This window comes from Jaculus jaculus, chromosome 13 (genome assembly GCF_020740685.1).
Source record: "Jaculus jaculus isolate mJacJac1 chromosome 13, mJacJac1.mat.Y.cur, whole genome shotgun sequence".
NCBI classification, from domain to species: Eukaryota; Metazoa; Chordata; class Mammalia; order Rodentia; family Dipodidae; genus Jaculus; species Jaculus jaculus.
Window position 1 is genome coordinate 9,080,160 of NC_059114.1, and position 20,716 is coordinate 9,100,875.

The following is a 20,716-nucleotide window of genomic DNA, read 5'->3' on the forward strand; positions in this document are numbered from 1 at the left end:
GACCCTACCTCAAATAAAATAATAATAATTTAAAAAGCAAAACAAAAAAAGCAAAGCTTCTAGAAGAACCACTTGTTCTTGCCTATCTTGTATCTCTCCTCACACTTGACCTTGACCTGGCCTTGTATTTCACAGCTGGGTCTTTGGAGACATCTTTGTTACTGAGTTTTTTTTTTTTTTTAAATTTAATTTATTAGTTTTCTTTTCAGTAAATACAGGCAGTTTGGTACCATTATTTAGGCTCATCTGTGATCTACCCCTTCCCATTAGACCCTCCTTGTTAATGAAAATGGGTCGTGCATTGTGGTGTTAGCCCCCAGTTATTGGTATGATAAATGTCTCTGCAAATCATGACCCAACATGTGACTCTGACATTTTTTCCGCCCCCTCTTCCACAAAATTTCCCTGAGCCATGTTGGGTTGTTACTAAGTTTCATCCAAAGGGTTAGGGGTTTTTAATTATAAGCTTTTGTGAAAAACTTCATCATTGACTTCTTGGAGATTATTTCTTGTTAACCCAAGGTGATTGTCACCTTGTGGAAATAGCAGTCAATTCTAGGCACCAGAACATGGCTGTAGAGGGCAATGCGAGGTGCCATCATCAGTGGTCTTCATGATGACAAGTGTTTTGTTTCGTTTTCTGGTTTTGGATATAGGGTTTTAATCTAGCCCAGGGTGACCTGGAAATCACTCTATTCTCAAACTTTCCTCGAATTCACAGTGGGCCTCCTACCTCTGTCTCCTGAGTTCTGGGGCTGAAGGGGTACACCACCATGCCAGGCTGTGATAACAGTTCTGTCTCCAGAAGCAGCATCCAGCCAGGAGCAGCATCACTTCCCCATGTTCTGTGAGCTTGTGAAAGGCTTTGTTGGTTTTGGTTTTCTTTTGAGTATTCTGTGTGTCCAAGAAAGGAAATGAAAGCGTGGGTAAATTGGTGTTTGTACAGTCAGGTGGTCCTCTTGCACAAGCTGAGTGACCTAGGTTGACGCCCTGTGGTCACTGAGCACACTGCCGGCATCGCTGGCGTTCCCTGTGCGCTGCGCTGCCCGTGGGTCTCGGGCTGAGTACCTGGAGGCAGCCTTTGCTTGCAAGGTGACCAGCTTCCCCAGTGCCTGGTTCTCCAGCGCACACAGAGCTCTCCCAGAGGGCGTTCAGCCCTGCCGATGTGCAAGCATTTCAGGATCTTTTTTGGATTATGCCGATCAAACACCATGACAGCAAGGGCGGGCTTAGGTCTTAATTGCCCTTTTGCTCAACGTTCCTCCACCGGGGCAGTGCTTAACATACGTGTTGGTATAAAAAAAAAATACTTGAGGGGCTGGAGGGATGGCTTAGCAGTTAAGGCACTTGCCTGCAAGGCCAAAGGACCCAGGTTCAATTCCCCAGGACCCACATTAGCCAGATGCACAAGGGGCACACGCGTCTGGAGTTCGGTTGCAGTGGCTAGAGGCCCTGTAGCGCCCATTCTCAATCTCTCTCTCCCTCTTTCTCTGTCAAATAAATGAATAAATAAAAATAAAATATTAAAAAAATACTTGAGGGCTGGAGAGATGGCTTAGTGGTTAAGGTGTTTGCCTGCAAAGCCAAAGGGCTTCGGTTCAATTCTCTAGGACCCATGTAAGCCAGATGCACATGGTGGTACATGCGTCTGGAATTTGTTTGCAGTGGCTAGAGGCCCTAATATGCCCATTCTTTCTCTCTCTCTTTCTCTTTTTCTCTTTCTCTCTCTCTCTCTCCCCTTCTTTCTCTCTCACTCTCTCAAATGAATAAACTAAAAAAAAAACAAAAAAAAAACTTGGCGTCTGCCAAGGACATGCCCATCAAGTTTCAAATTTCTTTACTTTTTTAAAAATTTTGTTTATTTTTTTGAGAGCAACAGATACAGAGAGAAAGGCAGAGAGAGAGAGACAGTATGGGCACGCCAGGGCCTCCAGCCACTGCAAACAAACTCCAGACACCTGTGCCCCCTTGTGCATCTGGCTAACGTGGGTTCTGGGGAATGGAGCCTCGAACCGGGGTCCTTAGGCTTCACAGGCAAGCGCTTAACCGCTAAGCCATCTCTTCAGCCCTCTTTACTTTTTTTAAATAAAGATTTTATTTATTCATTTATTTATTTATGAGAGAGAGAATGGGTGCACTAAGGCCTCTAACCTCTGCAAACAAATTCCAGATGCATGTGCCACCATGTGCATCTGGTTTATGTGGGTACTGGGTAATGGAACCTGGGTTCTTAGGTTTCATAGGCAAGTGTCTTAACCTCTAAGCCATCTCTCCAGCCCTTTCACTTTTTGATCAGATACAGGTGTAGTTTCTATTCTATTCTACTTTTATTCTCAGTGCTGGAGATTAACCTCAGGGTCTTGCACACTTTATCACTGAATCATACTCCATCCTGCCCTGCTGACTCACTTTTTTAAATTAGCTGCAGACATACACATTAACTATTCTTAAATATTTTTTAATATTTTATTTTATTTATTTGAGAGAAAGGGGAGAGAGTGAGAAAAAGGGAGAGAATGGATGCTTCAAGGCCTCCAACTGCTGCAAACAAACTCCAGATGCATGCGCCACCTTGTGCATCTGGCTTACATGGGTCCTGGGGAATTGAACCTGGGTCCTTTGGCTTTGCAGACAAGCACCTTCAGCACTAAACCATCTCTCCAACCCAAATGTTTTTGTTTATTTGTTGTTTGTTTTTCAATTTAGGGTCTTGTTCTAGCCCAAGCTATGACCTGGAATTCACTATATAGTCTCACTCAGCCTGGCCTCAAACTCACAGCAATTCTCCTACTTTGGAGTGCTAGGATTAAAGGCATGAGCCACCACACCTGGCTTTTCTTAAAATTTTATGTGCAGTTTTTTCCTACCATGTTATCTTCATCATTTTCTTCTTTTTGATACGAAGAAACGAAATAGATTAGAAATTGTTCTTTTTTCTAAAGTGACTGTCATTGGAAGGAGACCCCAGCTGAGCATTCAGAAAGCCAGACTCCATGTGGAGAAGTGTGGGTTTCATCCTCAGGCAGTTCCCAGTTGGGAGCCTCCACAACCAGCAGCCAGAGCCAACAGCTCCTTTTCTGTGTCGGCGTCAGTTCCCACCCTCATTATATATGCCCCAGTTACCATGACAACAGGTGTGTGTGTGGTGGGGACGACTGTATTCAGGTTCTTCCAGATTCTAGATCTAGAAAAGGTTTAGGTAGTTGGTTCAAAGAACTAGGGTTGTTCATTTCTTTGTACATACAAGAAGGGGGGAAAAATCCCATGATTCAAGAGAAAAATGGACGGGGCTGTCATTTTCCTATTCCTTCACATAAATGGAAGCCTTGATCTTAGCCACCACACCTTTAAGAAGAGGTCTGGACTGTTTGATGTGAAACTCTGTACCATAGTGACACCCTACTCTGGGCCACAGAGGGAAGGAACAAAAGGAAGGAAGTTTCCCTTTTAAATCCCTAGGAATTTTTGGATGAGATAATATTACAGAGTGAAAGGTCTCATCCTCCTGTTAGTGTAGTGTTTGGCTCCAGTGTAACAGTAACCCACTTAGAGGCAGGCGGTCCTTTTGAAGTTATTTTAAACCCTCAGTCAAGTGTACAGATATTATAACCTTGGATAAAAGCCTCACCAGCCCTGGTTTCAGTTCTGCCCTTTGAGATGCGGGGAAAAGCGCACCAGTGTATCGCAAAGATTCTGTGTTGAAAGCTCCTTAAAGAGCCAGTCTTGGTTTCAGAGCTTGGCTGATGGACTGTACTCAAGGGCACGTAGTTCTTTTCTCCAGGTATGTAGTCTTGCCTGATACGGTCTTCTGGCTTCGACGTTCCTGTGGACTCTTATTAACAGAACTAGTGAAACCATGGTAGTCAATCTCATTGGCCCAAGGATCTGAAGAAGGAGCATTTTCATATTTCAGCACAACACTGCTTGTTCCATACCTGAACCTAAGACATTCTGGGTCTGCCATGCTTGTTAGCCATTCGGCCTTAGCTAGCAGTTCCTTACTTGGAAGTACAGAGGGGATTCTGTGCCTCCTACAGGTCACAGTGGCTGTTTTTGTCTGGGAAAAAGTCAGGCCTTCCCAGAATACTCACCCCGGTTATTGTGTCTGTCATCTGTAACACCCAAGACCGTGTCACACTCTGGTGCCACCTTGGAGTTAGTTTTGGTCAACAGGGTGGTGGAACCTGTTCGTTGTTTCTCCACCGTGTCTCCGTGAGTCATCCCCCATGCTCAGTTCCCAGCCTTCCCCAGCCCAGGTCCTGGATGGCTCCCATAACAGCTGTCACAGACAGCCAGCCATCAAATGCCCACTGTCTCCTACAGGAACCCCCCCCGCCCCCCCGTCTGTGTGTGTGTGTGCACACACGCATGCAAGGGGTTCTCTTAACGATGTCATAACAATTTTTTTTTTTTGGCTTTAAAAAATATTTTATTTAAAAAAAATATTTTAGGGCTGGAGAGATGGCTTAGCGGTTAAACACTTGCCTGTGAAGCCAAAGGACCCTGGTTCGAGGCTCGATTCTCCAGGACCCACATTAGCCAGATGCACAAGAGGGCGCACACGTCTGGAGTTCGTTTGCAGTGGCTGGAAGCCCTGGAGCGCCCATTCTCTCTCTCTCTCTCTATCTGTCTTTCTCTCTGTCGCTCTCAAATAAATAGATAAAAAAAATTTTTTAAATATTTTTTTATTATTTATTTATTTATTTTTGTTCATTTTTATTTATTTATTTGAGAGCGACAGAGAGAGAAAGAGGCAGATAGAGAGAGAGAAAGAATGGGCTCATAACAATTTTTTAAAAATATTTTTATTTATTTATTTGAGGGAGGGAGGAAGGGAGAGAGAGAGAATGGGCATGCCAGGGCCTCCAGTTCCTGCAAATGAACTACAGATGCATGCGCCCCCTTGTGCATCTGGCTTACATCGGTCCTGTAGAGTTGAACCGGGGTCCTTTGCCTTTGCAGGCAAATGCCTTAACTGCTAACCCATCTCTCCAGCCCCTCATAGTAATTTTTCAGTAGGAAGGACCCACAGAACTTGCTGGCACCCCTGAAGGAAATGAATTGTCTAGCAAGCTATAGTTGTGGTTTTTTTAAAAATATTTTTTTAATCTATTTTGCAGCAGAGAGAGAAATACAGACAGAGATAATGGGTGTTCCAGGGCCTCCAGTCACTGTAGTCGAACTCCATATACATGTTCCACTTGTGCATCTGGGTTTATGTGGGTACTGGGGAATTGAACCCAGGTCGGAAGGCTTTACCGGCAAGCACTTTAACCGCCCAACCATCTCCCCAACCCCTAGTTGTTTCTTTGTTTCCTTTTTTTTTATTTTTAATTTTAATTTTTTAGGTAGAGTCTTACTGTGGTCAGGCTGATCTGAAACTCACTCTGCAGTTCCTGACTGGTCTCAAACTCACAGTGACCCTTCTACCTCTGCCTCCCAAGTACTGGGATTAAAGGCATATGCTACCACACGTAGCTCAGAAATGTACTCTACCTGACTGGCCTTTTTTATGAGGGGCGGGAGCATAGGGAGTAAGAGAATTGGTGCACCAGGGCTTCCAGCAGCTGCATTCCAACTCGACATGTGCACCACCTATGTGTCTGGCTTATGTGGAACCTGTAAAGTCGAACATGGGTCTGTAGGCTTTGCAGGCAAGTGCCTTAATTGCTAAGTCATCTCTGTCCTGCTTTTTTTTTTCAGGTAGGGTCTCACTCTAGCCCAGGCTGACTTGGAATTCACTGTGTAGTCTCAGGGTGGCCTTGAACTCACATCAATCCTCCTACCTGTGCCTCCCCAGTGCTGAGATTAAAGTTGTGTACCACCATGCCTAGCTTTTCTTTTTTTTTTCCTTTTTCTTTTTTCTTTCTTTCTTTCTTTCTTTCTTTCTTCTTTCTTCTTTTTTTTTTAATAATAATCCTCCTCCAGCAGAGGCAGAGGTAGGAGGATCACTGTAAATTTGAAGCTTCTCTGAGACTACACAGTGAATTCCAGATCAGCCTGTGCTAGAATGAAACCTTATTTCAGAAAAAAACAGACAAACAAAAAAATGCTCCCTATGCAGAGAGAGGGTATTTCACCGGTTTATGACAGAAGAACATCCCACTTTTCTACCCCTCCCCATTCTTTTATTTATTTTTTTTTACCATTGTTTATTTGAGAGAGAGAGAGAAAAAGCGGCAGATGGAGAGAGAGAATGGGTGTGGCAGGCCTGTGCTACTGCAAACAAACTCCAGATGCACGTGCCATCTTGTGCATCTGGCTTAATGTGTACTAGGGAATTGAACCTGCATCCTTAGGCTTCACCACTAAGCCATCTCTCCAGCCCGCATTCTTTTATTTTTATTTTATTTTATTTAGTTATTTATCTGAGAGAGGGGGCAGATAAAAAAAGAGAATTGTCGCACCAGGGCCTCTAGCCACTTCAACAAACTCCAGACGCATGTGCCACCATGTGCACCCAGCATACATGGGTGTTATTAGGTAATCAAACCTGGGTACTTAGGTTTTGCAGACAAGCACCTTAACTGCTAAGCCATCTCTCCAGCCCTCTTTCTCATTCTTGAATGCAGTTTTTAATTGTGTTTACTTCTGGACATTTTTGAGCTTCTTTGAATAATGCTAATGCTGCTGTTTCACATTAAAATTGTTCTTTTAGTTTCCTACTGATTTTTTTTTAAATATTTTTATCTATTTATTTATTTGCAAGCAGAGAGATAGAAAGAAGAGAGACAGAGAATGGGCACGCCAGGGCCTCCAGCCATTGCAAACAAACTCCAAGCACATGTGCCCCTTGTGCATCTGGCTACGTGGGTCCTGGGAAATTGAACCTAGGTCCTTTGACTTTGCAGGCAAATGCCTTAACTGTTAAGCCATCTCCAGCTCCCCCCACAATAAAGGGTTTTTTTTTTCCTCCCCCTACCCCTACACTTTTCCAATAGTCTTATCACAATTATTGTTTAGATTACAGTTTGCATTATTATGACTGTCAGTATTCTGGGCCAGACCATGCAGGCTATGCCCTGATTATGGTTTACAATTCTGGTGTGACTTCTTGTTTTTCTGGAGTTAATAGCTGTGTGTCATTCTCTCTTCTTGCCCTCAGTTACTGTCTAACTGTCTCATTTCATTCTCATTCAGAGCCTCAAAGCTCCTCTGGGTGCTGACAGAGCCAGTGGGTAATGCGTCCTTACTGTGTCGTGAGGCTCCTCTGCGGCCCTATCCTCTGGGCCCCCGTGGAAGGGTCATTTTGTGGACTGGTTACCTTTCACCTTGAGATTCACTTTATTCCTCTTTCTTTTTTCTTTTTGTGCCTGGATCCCATATCCTGCTTTTTGTTGCTACAGCAGCAGATTTTGAGATTGGACATAGGAGGGGGAAATTGAGACATTTGGGGGTTGTGGGTGGGGCATCAATATGTGCATGCTCAGGTGCCTGTGGTCCGTAGCAGAGCCCAGGTACGACAGCCTTTGCTCTTGTGCCAGGGCCAGGGCCAGTTAAGCCTCTCTCTGCACGCCCCCCCCCCCCCCCGGAATGCCTTTAATGACTTGGTAATCAAATCCTATAAGAGCCAGTCTTTTTTATTTTTTATTAACAACTTTCATGATTATAAAAAAAAATACCCCATGGTAATGCCCTCCCTCCCCCCACTTATCCCTCTGAAACTCCATTCTCCATCATACCCCTCCCCCTCTCAATCAGTCTGTCTTTTACTTTTGATGTCATGATCTTTTCCTCCTCTTATGATGGTCTTATGCAGGTAGTGTCAGGCACTGTGAGGCCATGGATATCCAGGCCATTTTGTATCTGGAAGGAGCATGTTGTATGGGGTCCTGCCCTTCCTTTGGCTCTTACATTCTTTCTACCACCTCTTCTGCATTAGACCCTGAGCCTTGGAGGTGTGATAGAGATATTGCAGTACCGAGCACTGCGGTCATTTCTTTCCATCACCATGATACCTTCTGAGTCGTCCCATAGTCACTGCCATCTGAAGAGAAGATTCTCTACCAAAAGTGAGAGTAGCATTAATATAAGGGTATGAACATTAACAGAAGTGCTTACTGGGCAGTTTGATAAGCATAGTTTATACATTTAGCCAGACAACAGCAGACGTTACACCCCTAGGGCTCATGACTACCCCTGTTTTAAGTTTTCAGTATCAGGGATGTATTCCCTCCCATAGAGTGGACCTCCAGTCCAATTAGAGGGCAGTTGGTTTCCCCCATAACAGATGTGCCACTATCGTACCCGTTGGCTCATTTGGCCTGGCTGGCCAAATATAAGGCTTGCAGTATCTACTGATGAGTATCTTCACTGGTGATTTCTCTTTCTACCATTGAACTGCATGCAGAATGGCTTCTTCCAGCTTTCTGTCAGCTGGTCTACATGGAGGAGGTTATCAGCTCAGATCCAGCAAGATTTCTCAGTGGCCTTACAGCCCAAGTATATGGAGTCTTCAGCAATAGGGTCTTACCATCTATTCCTGGTGGGAAACCAAGGGCCTCGGCAATGGCCTGTAATGTTTTGGGGGCATCAGGGACCTCCCTGGCCAACAACTCACTGGAAGATATCCCATCCCTGGCACTGAAAATTTTCTAGCAACAATCTATGGCTCCTGAGTGTTCCATTGTCCAAAAAAGTAGGATTACATATGATTTATTTATATCCTCTTAGATTTTGATTAGCTCTCCCTCCACCTTTCCTTTACTCAATCTCTTCCCCAGACCTCATTTTGGGCCTCTCACTTAGTTAAGGAGAGATCCGAGCAGCTATGGAAATCAAAGCAGGAAGCCCTGTACAGAGGCAGAAGCAGTTGGTTTGAACAGTCATCATTTACAAACCGACCTGGTGACCAGGCTGTTGGTGAAAGGATCCTCTCAGTAATGCTGTCCTTCAAGACGAAAAGAAGGGGCTGGGGGCTCTGTGAAAGTGTTTGGGATCAAAGTTGTGGAAACAGCTTAGCTGTATGAGCACATAAGAAAGCTCTGTGGAAAGGGTAACATTTAAAAGTCACTGTTGAGCGGGAGAGATGGCTTAGCGGTTAATCGCTTGCCTGTGAAGCCTAAGGACCCTGGTTCAAGGCTCGATTCCCCAGTTCCCACGTTAGCCAGATGCACAAGGGGCCGCACACATCTGGAGTTCTTTGCAGTGGCTGGAGGCCCTGTCATGCCCATTCTCTCTCTGTCTCTTCCTCTTTCTCTCTCTCTCTGTCACTCTCAAATAAATAAAAGTACCAAAAAAAACAAAAACAAAAACTAAAAGTCAGTGTTGAAGCCGGGCATGGTGGCGCACTTCATTTTCATGCCAGGCAGAGTGAATTCCAGGTCAGCCTGGGCTAGAGTGAGACCCTACCTCGAGTAAACAAAATAAATAAATAAAAGTTAGTGTTGAAGGGCAAAATGTTCTCAGCAAAGGCAGGAAGCACAAGTGACCTGAAAGCCTAGAAAAAGTAGAGAAGGCTTTCCCATTGATCCAGTATCTACCGTGTTACTCTGGTTTTGTATTGTATTTATTTACATACCTATTTATATAGTGTGTATTTAACCCTTGATTTCCAGTGTAACATTGAGAATACTATCAGACCTAATGATAATAAACTAACTGGGCATTTTTCCCTTCGGTTGACTTAGGCAAGATGTTAAGCATCTCCAGGTTACTGTCAGGTAGCACAGGCCAGGCCTTTTTACATCCTTGTACTTGCAGCTCATTCGCATTACATCTTTGGATCTGTCCCAGAAATTTTACTTCTCTTTTCACTGCAGGCTGTTCTCCCACCTGTTAGTGGAGAAGAGAAGAGTTTTCAGTGCAGTCTTTGTTAAGTACTGTTCTAAGTTTCTGAACCTGATTTTTATTTTAACTTTGTGATGTCCTTGCATTCTTATATATAGCTCCAGTCATTTTTAACTTTCCTAAATATAGCAAAGCAAAAAATTCTGTCATTTCAGGCATCTGGTTGGGCAAACTTTGCAAACATTTTTAGGAAAACTCAGAAGTGACTATAATTTTTAAAAAGACAACAAAAACTTGCATGCCTGGGCTGGAGAGATGGCTCAGTGGTTAAGGCACTTACTTGCAAAGCTTAAGGACTGAGTTTGATTCTCCAGTACCCACCTAAAGCCAGATGCACCAGGCGTGGTTGTGCATGCCATTAATCCCAACACTTGGGAGACAGAGGTAGGAGGATTGCCATGAGTTCGAGGCCACCCTGAGACTACATAGTGCATTTCAGTTCAACCTGGGCTAGAGCGCAATCCTACCCGGAAACTCCCCCCCACACCAAAAAAAAAAAGTCAGATGTACAAAATGGCACATGCATCTGGAGTGCATTTGCAGTGGCTGGAGGCCCTCTTGTACTCACATTCTCTCACACTATCTACCTTTTTTTTCTTCTTTTATTCTCTAGCAATAAATAAATAAAATATTTTTAAAACTTCTATCATATTAAGTTCAGAGGATATCATATACTGATACTAATTTTGAGTGATTGTCAAAAGCACATACAGGTCCTATGTAAGTGATCTGAGCGTCATTGGCTGGTGTGAATGTGTGCAGCTTAGGCCATGTGATTCTTGTGATTCTTTCTCTTTTTTTTTTTTTTCCAGGTAGGGTCTCACTCTAGCTCAGGCTGACCTGGAATCCTGGAATTCACTACATAGTCTCAGGGTAGCTTCCAACTCAGGGCAGTTTTCCTACCTCTGCTTCCCAAGCGCTGGGAGTAAAGGCATGTGCCACCACACCCAGCTTCCAATGAGTATTTTTAGCGTTAAAAACCATTTTTATTTATTTATTTATTTAACATAGAAAAAGGGAGAGAGAGAGAGAATGGGCACACCAGGGCCTCCAGCCACGGCAGACAAACTCCAGACGTGTGCATCTGTCTAACATGGGTCCTGGGGAATCAAACCTGTTTCCTTTGGCTTTGCAGGCAAATGTCTTAACCTCTAAGCCATACCTCCAGCCTGGGAATGTGATTCTTCCACAATAGGTGTGGAGCAGTGGGATGGAAGCAATACCTCGCTGGACTTTGGGAGAATATGTGAATTCCTTATGTAGAAGGTCCTCATTCTACATAAATGATTGTTATTCAGAAAAGCATTTTGGGATCTTTTTAAATTAGGGGGTAATACATCTTAATAGATAATAGAAATATGAACCTGAATGAGGTTGTATCTTGAAAAATGATTATTACTTTGTTTTTTGAGGGAGGGTCTCACTTTAGCCCAGGCTGACCTGAATGTACTACGTAGTCACAGAGTGGCCATGAACTCAAGTCAGTCCCCCTGCCGCTGCCTCCCAAGTGCTGGGATTAAGGGCGTGCACCACTGCGCCTGGTGTGATTAGTTTTTGAATTTAACAAGTTTCTTGTAATTACAGCCCTGGTATCCACTTCTGAGATGGAACAGTGAATCTTGGGTGGGCAGTGTTGAGATATTTGTAGCAGAATTGTCTGAGAAGGTAGATGTGGTTCCCTTCACTTACGTTTGACTTGTATTATCAAGTCATTTTCCAAGTGAAAGAGCTCTCCCTTTGCCCAGAGTTCTCGGATCTTTGATCATTCTCTGTGGAAACTTCCAGGCATGTTTCTTCTTCTTTAATCTCTAACTACATTGCTTGTCATTGACTGATAATGACTTTCATGGGTGCCATTAAATTCTGCCTTGGTTTGATTTTCTAGTTTGCAGCTATTTCTGTAGTCATTATATCATTGAGGATGAAATTAAAATGCATGTAATACCTTTGCCTAGATGACTCCATCCTTTGCAGCAGGTCAACTTACTGATGCATGTTTTCATTGTGCGACTATTTCTACTTCCCAATGCAATGTTCCCTGAGTACTTAACTGGAAGCCCTAAAGTATAAATGGCTGCGGGTGAGGGGTGACTGGCATTTCTGGAAGAGGAATAAGGAACTCATCTGAGAAGAAACTTGGGGTATAGGTGGGAAGAGTAGTAAGATGAGTCCTCTGAGAAGTGAAATTTAAAAAGTAAAACTTACTTATTGAGGGCCGGATGTGGTGGCGCACACTTTTAATCCCAGCACTGGGGAGGCAAAGGTAGGAGGATCACTGTGAGTTCAAGGCCACCCTGAGACTATAGAGTGAATTCCAGGCCAGCCTAGACTAGAGTGTAACTCTACCTCAAAAAAACAATACATAGAGACAGTTTTCTATATGTATATAATATATTTTAATTGTCATCTCTTCCAATTGCCTTTTCTTGCCCCCTTCCTACTCAGCTCTTCCTCTTCCCAGGTAGTCCCTTTTCTACTTTGTCATTGTCTTCTTCTTCTCATTATTTTTATTTTGGTTCTTCGAGGTAGGGTGCAGGTAACGACAGCCACTGTGAATTCACAAATGCGGTGTTTCCTGAGCCCTGGAGGAGGCGATACAGATATCTGAGGGGGTGATTGGCTCTAGCCCTGTTCTCATGCATGTATGTGTTCTCTCTCCCCCACTCAGTCCTTGTACATGAATTCCATAAGCATAAAGCAGGCTTTTGATCAGAGTAGGAAATGGTGGAGTTTTTAAAGCCCCAACTATGAGTAATTATAGCTTTTTTTTTTTTTTTTTGAGGTAAGGTTTCACTGTAGCCCAGGCTGACCTAGAATTCACTACGTAGTCTCAGGGTGGCCTCGAACTCACGGCAATCCTCCTACCTCCGCTTCTCCCCGAGTGCTGGGATTAAAGGTGTGTGCCACCACGCCCGGCTATAGTTTATTTTTTAAAAAGTGTATCTCTAGCCAGGCATGGTGGCCCACACCTTTAATCCCAGCACTCGCGGGGAGGGAGGCAGAGGTGGGAGGATCGCCATGAGTTTGAGGCCACCCTGAGACTACATAGTGAATTCCAGGTCAGCCTGAGCTAGAGTGAGACCCTGCCTCGGGGGGGGGGGGATTGTATTTTTGTACCTGTACGTGTATGCGTGGGGGTGCACGAGGGCCCCTTGCCACTGCACATGAACCTGGTTTCATTTTGGCACCACTCTCTGCCCCAAGCCCAGGGCAACCACTTGTCTGCTTTCTGTCTCTGGACTTGCCTGTGCTGAACATTTTGTATAAACAGACTCACACACACTTGACCATAATCCTTCCATGTGTTTCCTCAGCTTTGCTAAAGATACAAGGTCTTAAATCTGGATACTATACCTGCTCTTCCTCAGCAGCTCGGCACCCTTGACCAAAACCCATGGATATCCCAGTAACAACGCATTTGTCTCCCTGGAAACCTGCCAGCCATGTTACAGGCTTCAGAGTACCGTGGTTACAGTTAAAGGGAGTCGTAAGTGATGGCTGATGCAGTGACTTGACTTGGAACTCTTTGTGGGGGAGGGGTTCAAGGTCGTTTCTTGCTCTAGCTCAGGCTAACCTGGAATTCACTGTGTAGTCTCAAAGTGACCTCCAATGCACAGAGATCCTCCTACCCCTGCCTCCTGAGTGCTGGGCTTCAAGGCATGTGCTACCCCCAAGCTCGGCTTGACTTGGAATTTTTTTCTATTTATTTATTTATTTATTTATTTATTTAATTTTTAAGGAGAAATAGACAGAAAATGGATGTTAGGACCTCCAGCTGCTGCAGACAAATTCCAGATGCATGTGCCAGCTTGTACATCTGGCTTTACCTGGGCACTAGAGAATTGAACTTGGGTCATTTGCAGGCTAGCCTCTTAACCGCTAAGCCATATCTCTCCAGCCCCTGACTTGGAACTTTAAAAAAACGTTTGTATTGACAATTTCAGTCATGGATATAATATTTTTTATCATAATCTCTTCTTTCCGATTAGCCCCTCTTCTCCTTTGTCTTTTTCCTCAGACACCTATGACAGAATGCTGATGGGTCCAATATTGTTCAAGTCTTATGCAGGTAATGACAGTTGATATGAAGGCATGATACAACAGCCACTTGATGTCTGGAAGCCATTGCCTGAAAGCACTCTTCCTCACCCTTTGGCTCTTGTTTCTTCCCGGTCCCTCTTCCAGAACATTCCCTGAGCCTTGGAGGGCCTGATTCTCAGCTCTTTTGAGTTTGAGTCTCCCCGGTATTGACACAGAGCTTGAAGAAACCAGGCTAGGTTGAGCTGGCCTCACACCTTTTTCTGGAGGTCAGAAGAGACTGAGCTGTTGGCACAATTGGCTGATCGTCCTTACCTACCCTATTTGTAGTGGGAAGTCTTGGCATCTTGGACATCATTTAATAACCGTAGAACATACCACAATTAGCTGAGCCTGGGCGTCGTGAAAGGAAGGATGCCCTGTCCATCTTGCTGCAGCACCCCCAGTGGTCCTGTGGGCAAATTCTTTGAACCTGGGCACTCACGTAGCATTATCTTGGCTTTCTCAGGGAGTAAGTACTCACCAGCTACAGACACCCATTAGCAGCCTTGGTTCAGCTCAGTGACCCCTCAACTTGCTTTAGAGGTGAAACAGCCCACATCCTTCATAGGTTTCAGATTCTGAGAATGTCTTACCTCTAGGCTATGCCCTTTGCCCTCTTCTCATTGCTGTCTGGAGGCCAGACAGGACACTGCCTGAAGCTGTGTAAAGTACCTGTGGTCAGTGGACTGTCACCCGCTTGAGAACCTGTTACAGTGTCTTTGTCCCAGCTCCTTTCTAGGTTTTGAGCCTGGCTCTGCCTTTCTTATGGTCAGGCTGGTCTTCCTTCATGTCACTTCTTGCATCTCTTCCCTGAGTTTGGAATGCCCTTACGCCAGTCTCACTCTTCAGCATTTGCTCAAGGCCCGGCCGCACAAGGCACCCCTCACCCCAAACATTCTAGCACCTCCTGCTGCCTACGCTATTCTCAAATACAGCAGCATTTAGCTACAAACCTTCTATCCTAAAGATATCTCTTTTAGTCTTTTCTCCCTGTCAGATAGCTCTTAAAGGGGCCACAGAGTAAGCAGGAAGTGTTAAGTCACCAGACTGAATCCAAGGGCTGGGTCACCCCTCTGGGTGTGCCACTCACTGCCTGTGTCTCAGAAAATACATTTACCTTGAACTTCTGCTTTCATCTGTCAAACATGTGAGGAACATGGTAGGTGTGTTCGTTTCCTATTTGCTGGACAAGTTCCTACAAATTTTGTGGCTTAGTGCTGCACTGCTTTATCTTCCTAGAGGTCAGAAGTCCAAAATCGGCCTGCTGGACTGCATTCCTTTTGGAAGCTCTTTGGGGCTGGGAGGGGGGGGATCATTTTCCTTGGCTTTTCTAGCTTCTAATCTAGATGCTACCAGTTTTCCTTGATGATAGCCAGCCCCTGTCCTTCCTTCTTCAAAGCTTAATGCTCTAATCCCTGTGTCTGTCATGTCTGAATGTCTCCCGTGCCTCCCGCCCTGTGACATGGCGGCCTACCTGAATAGCCCAGGGGACCTCCTCTTCTCAAACTGAATCACATCTGCCTAAGTGCCCTGCTATGGAAGGCAGTTTATCACAGGGACTGGGGACCTGACACAGACATCTTTCAAGACTGTTTATAATGGATTGTTAGGTATCTCCTGAGGTTTTGTCATTTATCGCAAACTGAAAAAGACATACTTCTTCCACTTACCTTTAGAATTTACAGTTCTCGGGTCATAACTTTATAAATGATTTCCTCCTTCCTGGTTGCTCTTGGTTCTGGCTGCCGGTGCGACTCCGATCGAACTGGAAGCACAGGTCCTAGGGGGGAATCTGGTTCTCAAGCTTTTGAAAAAGAACACTTGACAGCTCCTTTTAGCTTTGATTTTTGCACTTTACCCATTTTGAAAAAACCTCAAAGAATTGCTTCCATTTTCTGGTAACCATGAGTAATCTTTAAATATCCTGTTGCTTCTTCTGATGGTTCTGCTGCATTTCTAGTTGTCTTACAAAATCCTGGCTCTGTCTCAGATCCTCTTACAGTTAAGTTGATATGTTCTTAGGCCTTGGATAGTACCCTGGTTAGTTTCATTTATAGTTACTTAGTAAAAAAATATATCTGCAAGGACTCTGTTGTGTTCACCCCAGTGTTCCGCTCATTGTGCTAAAATGGAATTCCGTATGGGTTGAGAACTGTCCCTTGTCTTAAAGGCTTTTAAATTTGGAGATTACTTTTGGCTCAGTGCACAGCGAGAGATACGCAGCCTGTGAGCCTCTCAGGTCGGTGGCTGGCCTGTTGATGTCGCCTCTCCGTTCTGTCTCCTAGATGCACCCGCTGGGCCTGTGTAACAGCAACGATGAAGAGGACCTGTATGAGTATGGCTGGGTGGGCGTGGTGAAGCTGGAGCGGCCGGGGCTGGACCCCAAACCATGCCTCACGGTCCTGGGCAAGGTAAGCACCGGGTCTACACTCAGCCATTTCCCAAGCTGTCAAGCAGTCGGTTCTGGAGAAGAGCCACGCTAGGGCAGCGCTGCTTCCTGACTGAAGTTCTCCCGCGAGCTGAGGCCGCCGACTTCCTCGCACCAGCCCGTCCGCGGGCCCACGAGTGCCTTGCTGTGCAGGAAGCTGCTGGCCTCCGCTCGGCCCTCCATGGGAACTTAGCCCACAGGTGGTCAGGAGGCAAGGCCAGATGCCAATGCCTGGTGCCTCACTCCATATAGAAGTCCTGAAAAAATGGGGTGCTATGTGGGTCAGCCTTAATTTTTGACTGTACTGCAAAAGAGAGAGATTTACTTTCAGAAGCCATCCCTGTAGGACTTTCAGCTCTGACTGGTAACTACCACCTGTTTTAAAGCACATCATTTTATTCAAGGGAAAGGTTTACTGACCGTTCCTTGAAGTTTTGATTGGAGGAAAGGTGGTATCCCCTAAATAGAGTTACTACTTAGACGTTTTGGTAGCCCCCAGAGCTGCAGTTCTGGTCCCCGTGGAGAGCTGATCTTGGTTCCTGATAGCTTCCCTTCTCTTGGGAGATCCAGGTAAGAAAGGATGTGGAGTCTCAGGGTGGCCTTGAACTCACGGCGAGCCTCCTACCTCTGCCTTCCGAGTGCTGGGATTAAAATCGTGCGCCACCACGCCCAGCTTCGGCTTGTCATTTTTATGTCTCCTTTTTCTCCTGAGTAGTTTCAGAGCTTGTGTCAAGTTTTCCTGCCCTTTCATCGAGGGGAGAAAACCCAACAGGAATTATGACCTGTTTGGTTTATGGTTCACTAAGTTGAATGAAGGTGTTTTAGGTGGCTCAGCCCTGGTACTTCATTTAAACAGTTGACCAGACTTCTTAATAGTGGTCAGAACAAGCAACCCCCTCGAGGATACTTTGGTGTGTTCCTGGGAGAAATGCCAGCTGTGTCCAGAAGGTAGGAACACTGCCTCCCTTGTAGGTATCTGCCACTAACAGGCCATTTTCTCCTCTGCCTCTGCCGTGCCGTGCTCAGCTCGCTGGCTTCATTTGCTGAGCTCCCGTCCCATGAGGCTCCGAGTCTTGTGTCTGTAAATGGGTTGGAACAGGGCTCACAGTATCACCCTTGTTGTCCTTCCATGGTTTAGTGGTGGGGCACTCGTTGAGTCACTCAGCAAGCCTAACTGTTTCCTCTTCTCCCTGAAACAACTGCGTGGTTTTACTTGGAGAGTTTTGTATGGTTTGGCCTGCTGGCCTGTGAAGCCAAGGGGAATGGAAACTTCAGACATATATTGTATCATTAAGTATTTTTGGGGTTTATTCATTCACTAGATAGTTATTGAACGCAGGGGTCTGGGAGCGAAGTGTGTGGTTCACCTGCCTGAGAGCAGCAGTCCTCCGGGCATGTGGATATCCTTGCTGTTTGTCTGAAGAGTTGGCACCTGAGTGAAATCATTAGCCCCAAAGCTTAGGCCACACAGAGTAAGATGGTGTCCATTTGCTTTAAACCTGGGCTGACAGAGAACATGTCAGGAGTAAGGATCTTTCTCCCTCTGCCTTTTTTCCCCCTCTTTCTCAAAATATGGTGTTGACAACTACTTTCTTAATAACTTGGCCAGCTCTGTTTTCTTATTATGGGAGGGGGTTCCCCAAGGGCAGAATCAAGGCACAGTAATCTGCAGACAACATGGTTTTCCTTCCATTTTCTTGGCTATGGCAAGAAGTGGTTGGTAGGAGCACAAAGGTAGGAAAAGGGAGGGGTTTAGCTTTGTGATGGAGCACCTGGGTTCCGTCTCCAACACTGCAAAATGGGGGGAAAGTTAAAAGGTATAGGACGAAAGCGTGCCCAGCCCAATATGTGGGTGGGGGTGGAGGGACTGTTCTTGGTGGATGTTGAGACTTGTTGAAAGCCATAGAGAAGGAAGGCTGCTCTGTCAGCAGCAGAAAGGCCTGTGGGAGTACAGGAGAGGGCCAGACACACAGGCCCCCTCCCCCTTCCCGCCTTTACCTCCTACCAGCTCACAGAACACGCCATGCTGAAACCTGGAAGAGGAATGTCCTAACTTTGAAGGGGGGAGAAGCCAACATAAAGGCCCTCTCCAGCAGTTCAAATAAAGTTTCATTTTAAAAGCACAAGACAAACTCGTCACCTTGGTTTATTACCAAACACTTTTGAACTCCTCAGAAAAGAACACTGTTAACTCACGAGAAAAAAACTGATTTATGATCACACCCTTCTAATCTTCATTCCGTAGGCAGGAGGCGAAGACAGTGGGATCATGTAGGAAAGCAGGACCGGGCCCCCCCCAGCAGAGGCTCCCAGGGCATCCAGCCAGGCATCACCTCAGCCTTCCAAGCTCCTCTGTTTTCTCTTACTGTGGAGACACTGTTCTGGAGGTCCTTGCTCTTCTGTTTTGGTTTTTCAAGGTAGGGTCTCACTCTAGTCTAGGCTGACCTGGAATTCACTATGTAGTCTCAAAATGGCCTTGAACTCACAGCGATCCTCCTACCTCTGCCTCCCGAGTGCTGGGATTAAAGGCATGAACCACCATGCCTGACTCTTCTGTTATTTTGAGATTCTGGATTACATTTAAGATCTCTGCTCACCCTAGCTTGGGAAATTCTAGTTGTAGCATTAATAACAAGTAAGCCTATGGTAGTTTTTCTAGGAAATTAAAGTTAATATTTTGGGGCAACTACTGAAGGATCTGGCTCTAAGAATGCTCCCTGGGGATAGCATTTGGGCTAGCCAGAGAGGATGAGTAGCCCAGGCATCAATCCTGTGAGCCAGATTAGGCAGATATACAATGTAGACAGTATGTATAGTCTGCAGGTTGGCAGGGAAGAAACTTGCTTTTTGGTGAGCAGGAGTCAAGGGAAGTTTTTCTTCTCTGGGATGGTTGGCTATGGGGCACATTGTAATGATTGAGACTAACCGACCTGGGTTTAAACCTGTTTCCCCAGTTCCAGCCCTTGTGACCCCTACAGTCACATGCTCTCCGCATGTTTCCACCTCCTTAAATTGGAGCAGGACCTGACCTAAAGAAGAGAGTATCTAGTCGGTCATTGTTCCTGGCACTGCTGAGCGACTGCACTAAACAGCACAGAGGCTTTTATTGTCCCTCCTGTCCTGTCTCCTTCCCTCCTCAGCCTCTCTTTCTTTCACCACTGAGTTTACATTCTGAGGTAGTCAAATCCAGAAAGACAGGAGTGGTTGGTGACTGCCAGGCCCTGGTAGGGAATGCAGGTCTGTTATTTAGCTGGTGTAGATGAAAACGTGCTGGAGGTGGGTAGTGTTTTGACATTGTGAATATGCTTGGTGCCACTAGCCAGAGCACTTCCTGATTGAAATGGTGAATTCCATACCATGCATATTTTACTAAAATAAAAATATATGGACTAGGGAGATGGCTCATTAGTTAAAGGCACTTGCTTGCAAAGCCTGAAAGCCAAGGTTCAGTTCCTTAATAAAATGCACAAAGTGGTTCATGCTTCTGAAGTTTGTTTGCAGTGGCTAGAGGCTCTGGTGTGACCATACCACTCTCTTTGGTCTCCTGCTCCTCTCTCTCTTTCTTTCTCCAATAAATAAATAAATAAACCACTGAAGTAATTTTAAAATATATGCTGTAAAACAGAAGTAGATAGTAATAATTTTAAAGGCTGCATATGGAAAAAAGGAAAAACTGCATATGGTTGCAATGCCTATAATCTCAGCAGTTGGGAGACTGGGGCAGAAAGATTGCTATGGCTCTGAGGGCATCATGGACTACATAGTGAGTTCAGGCCAGCCTGGGCTGCAAAGTGAGACCCTATCTCAAAAACAGAACAAAACAAAAATAGTAATAAAGCAACAGTGAGTAGGTGCCGTTCTGTTATGAATGGATGCCTGGTGTTTCTGAGCCCTGCTGTAAGGAAGGAAAGGAAACAAGGGGTCTAGGTGATCTGGGTGCAGACAAGGTGAGAACCGCACTGTCCTTTGCCCCTCAGGCTGTCCCTGGGAAAGCGTCTAACATTTTTCAGGACATAGTAGATGGAGAAGTAAAAACTGAAGCCAACTGAAATCCAGAGATGTTGTTCACCGAATACGAACCAGAATCTGAGGTGAAATACGGGTGGTGGCAGTCCCTAGTGCTTAAGGTGCTTTGCAGTGGGGTTCCAGGAAGGCCAGTTACCTTATGATGCTGAATAAACTTGAACAAATTCCTGGGAGTTAGGGCTCTTCTCTCCTGGGAACTGGCTCACTAGCTTTTCTGGTAAAATCAGTGCTGTTGTTAATCCAGCAGCAATTTTTAAAGTGTGGCTAGAGGACCCCCTTAGGAATCCTTAAGTTTCTTTCCAGTATTCACAACATCCAAACTGCCTTCATAGTGATACACAGTGTCGCTTGTCTTGCTCGCTCTGAAGTTTCTGGTTAAATTTTCCAAGGGAG

The 20,716-nt window shown here is 45.3% G+C and overlaps 1 protein-coding gene across 3 annotated transcripts in view; it reads left to right on the forward strand.

Moving 5' to 3' along the window:
* The window catches only part of Znrf3 (zinc and ring finger 3), a 160,569-nt gene that overhangs the window by 87,083 nt on the left and 52,770 nt on the right, over positions 1-20,716 (forward strand). For all 3 annotated transcript variants that reach the window (XM_004664033.3, XM_045132545.1, XM_045132544.1), the window contains exon 2: positions 16,155-16,280. In XM_004664033.3, coding sequence (XP_004664090.1) covers positions 16,155-16,280 — 126 coding nt within the window. The remainder of the gene's footprint in view (positions 1-16,154; positions 16,281-20,716) is intronic.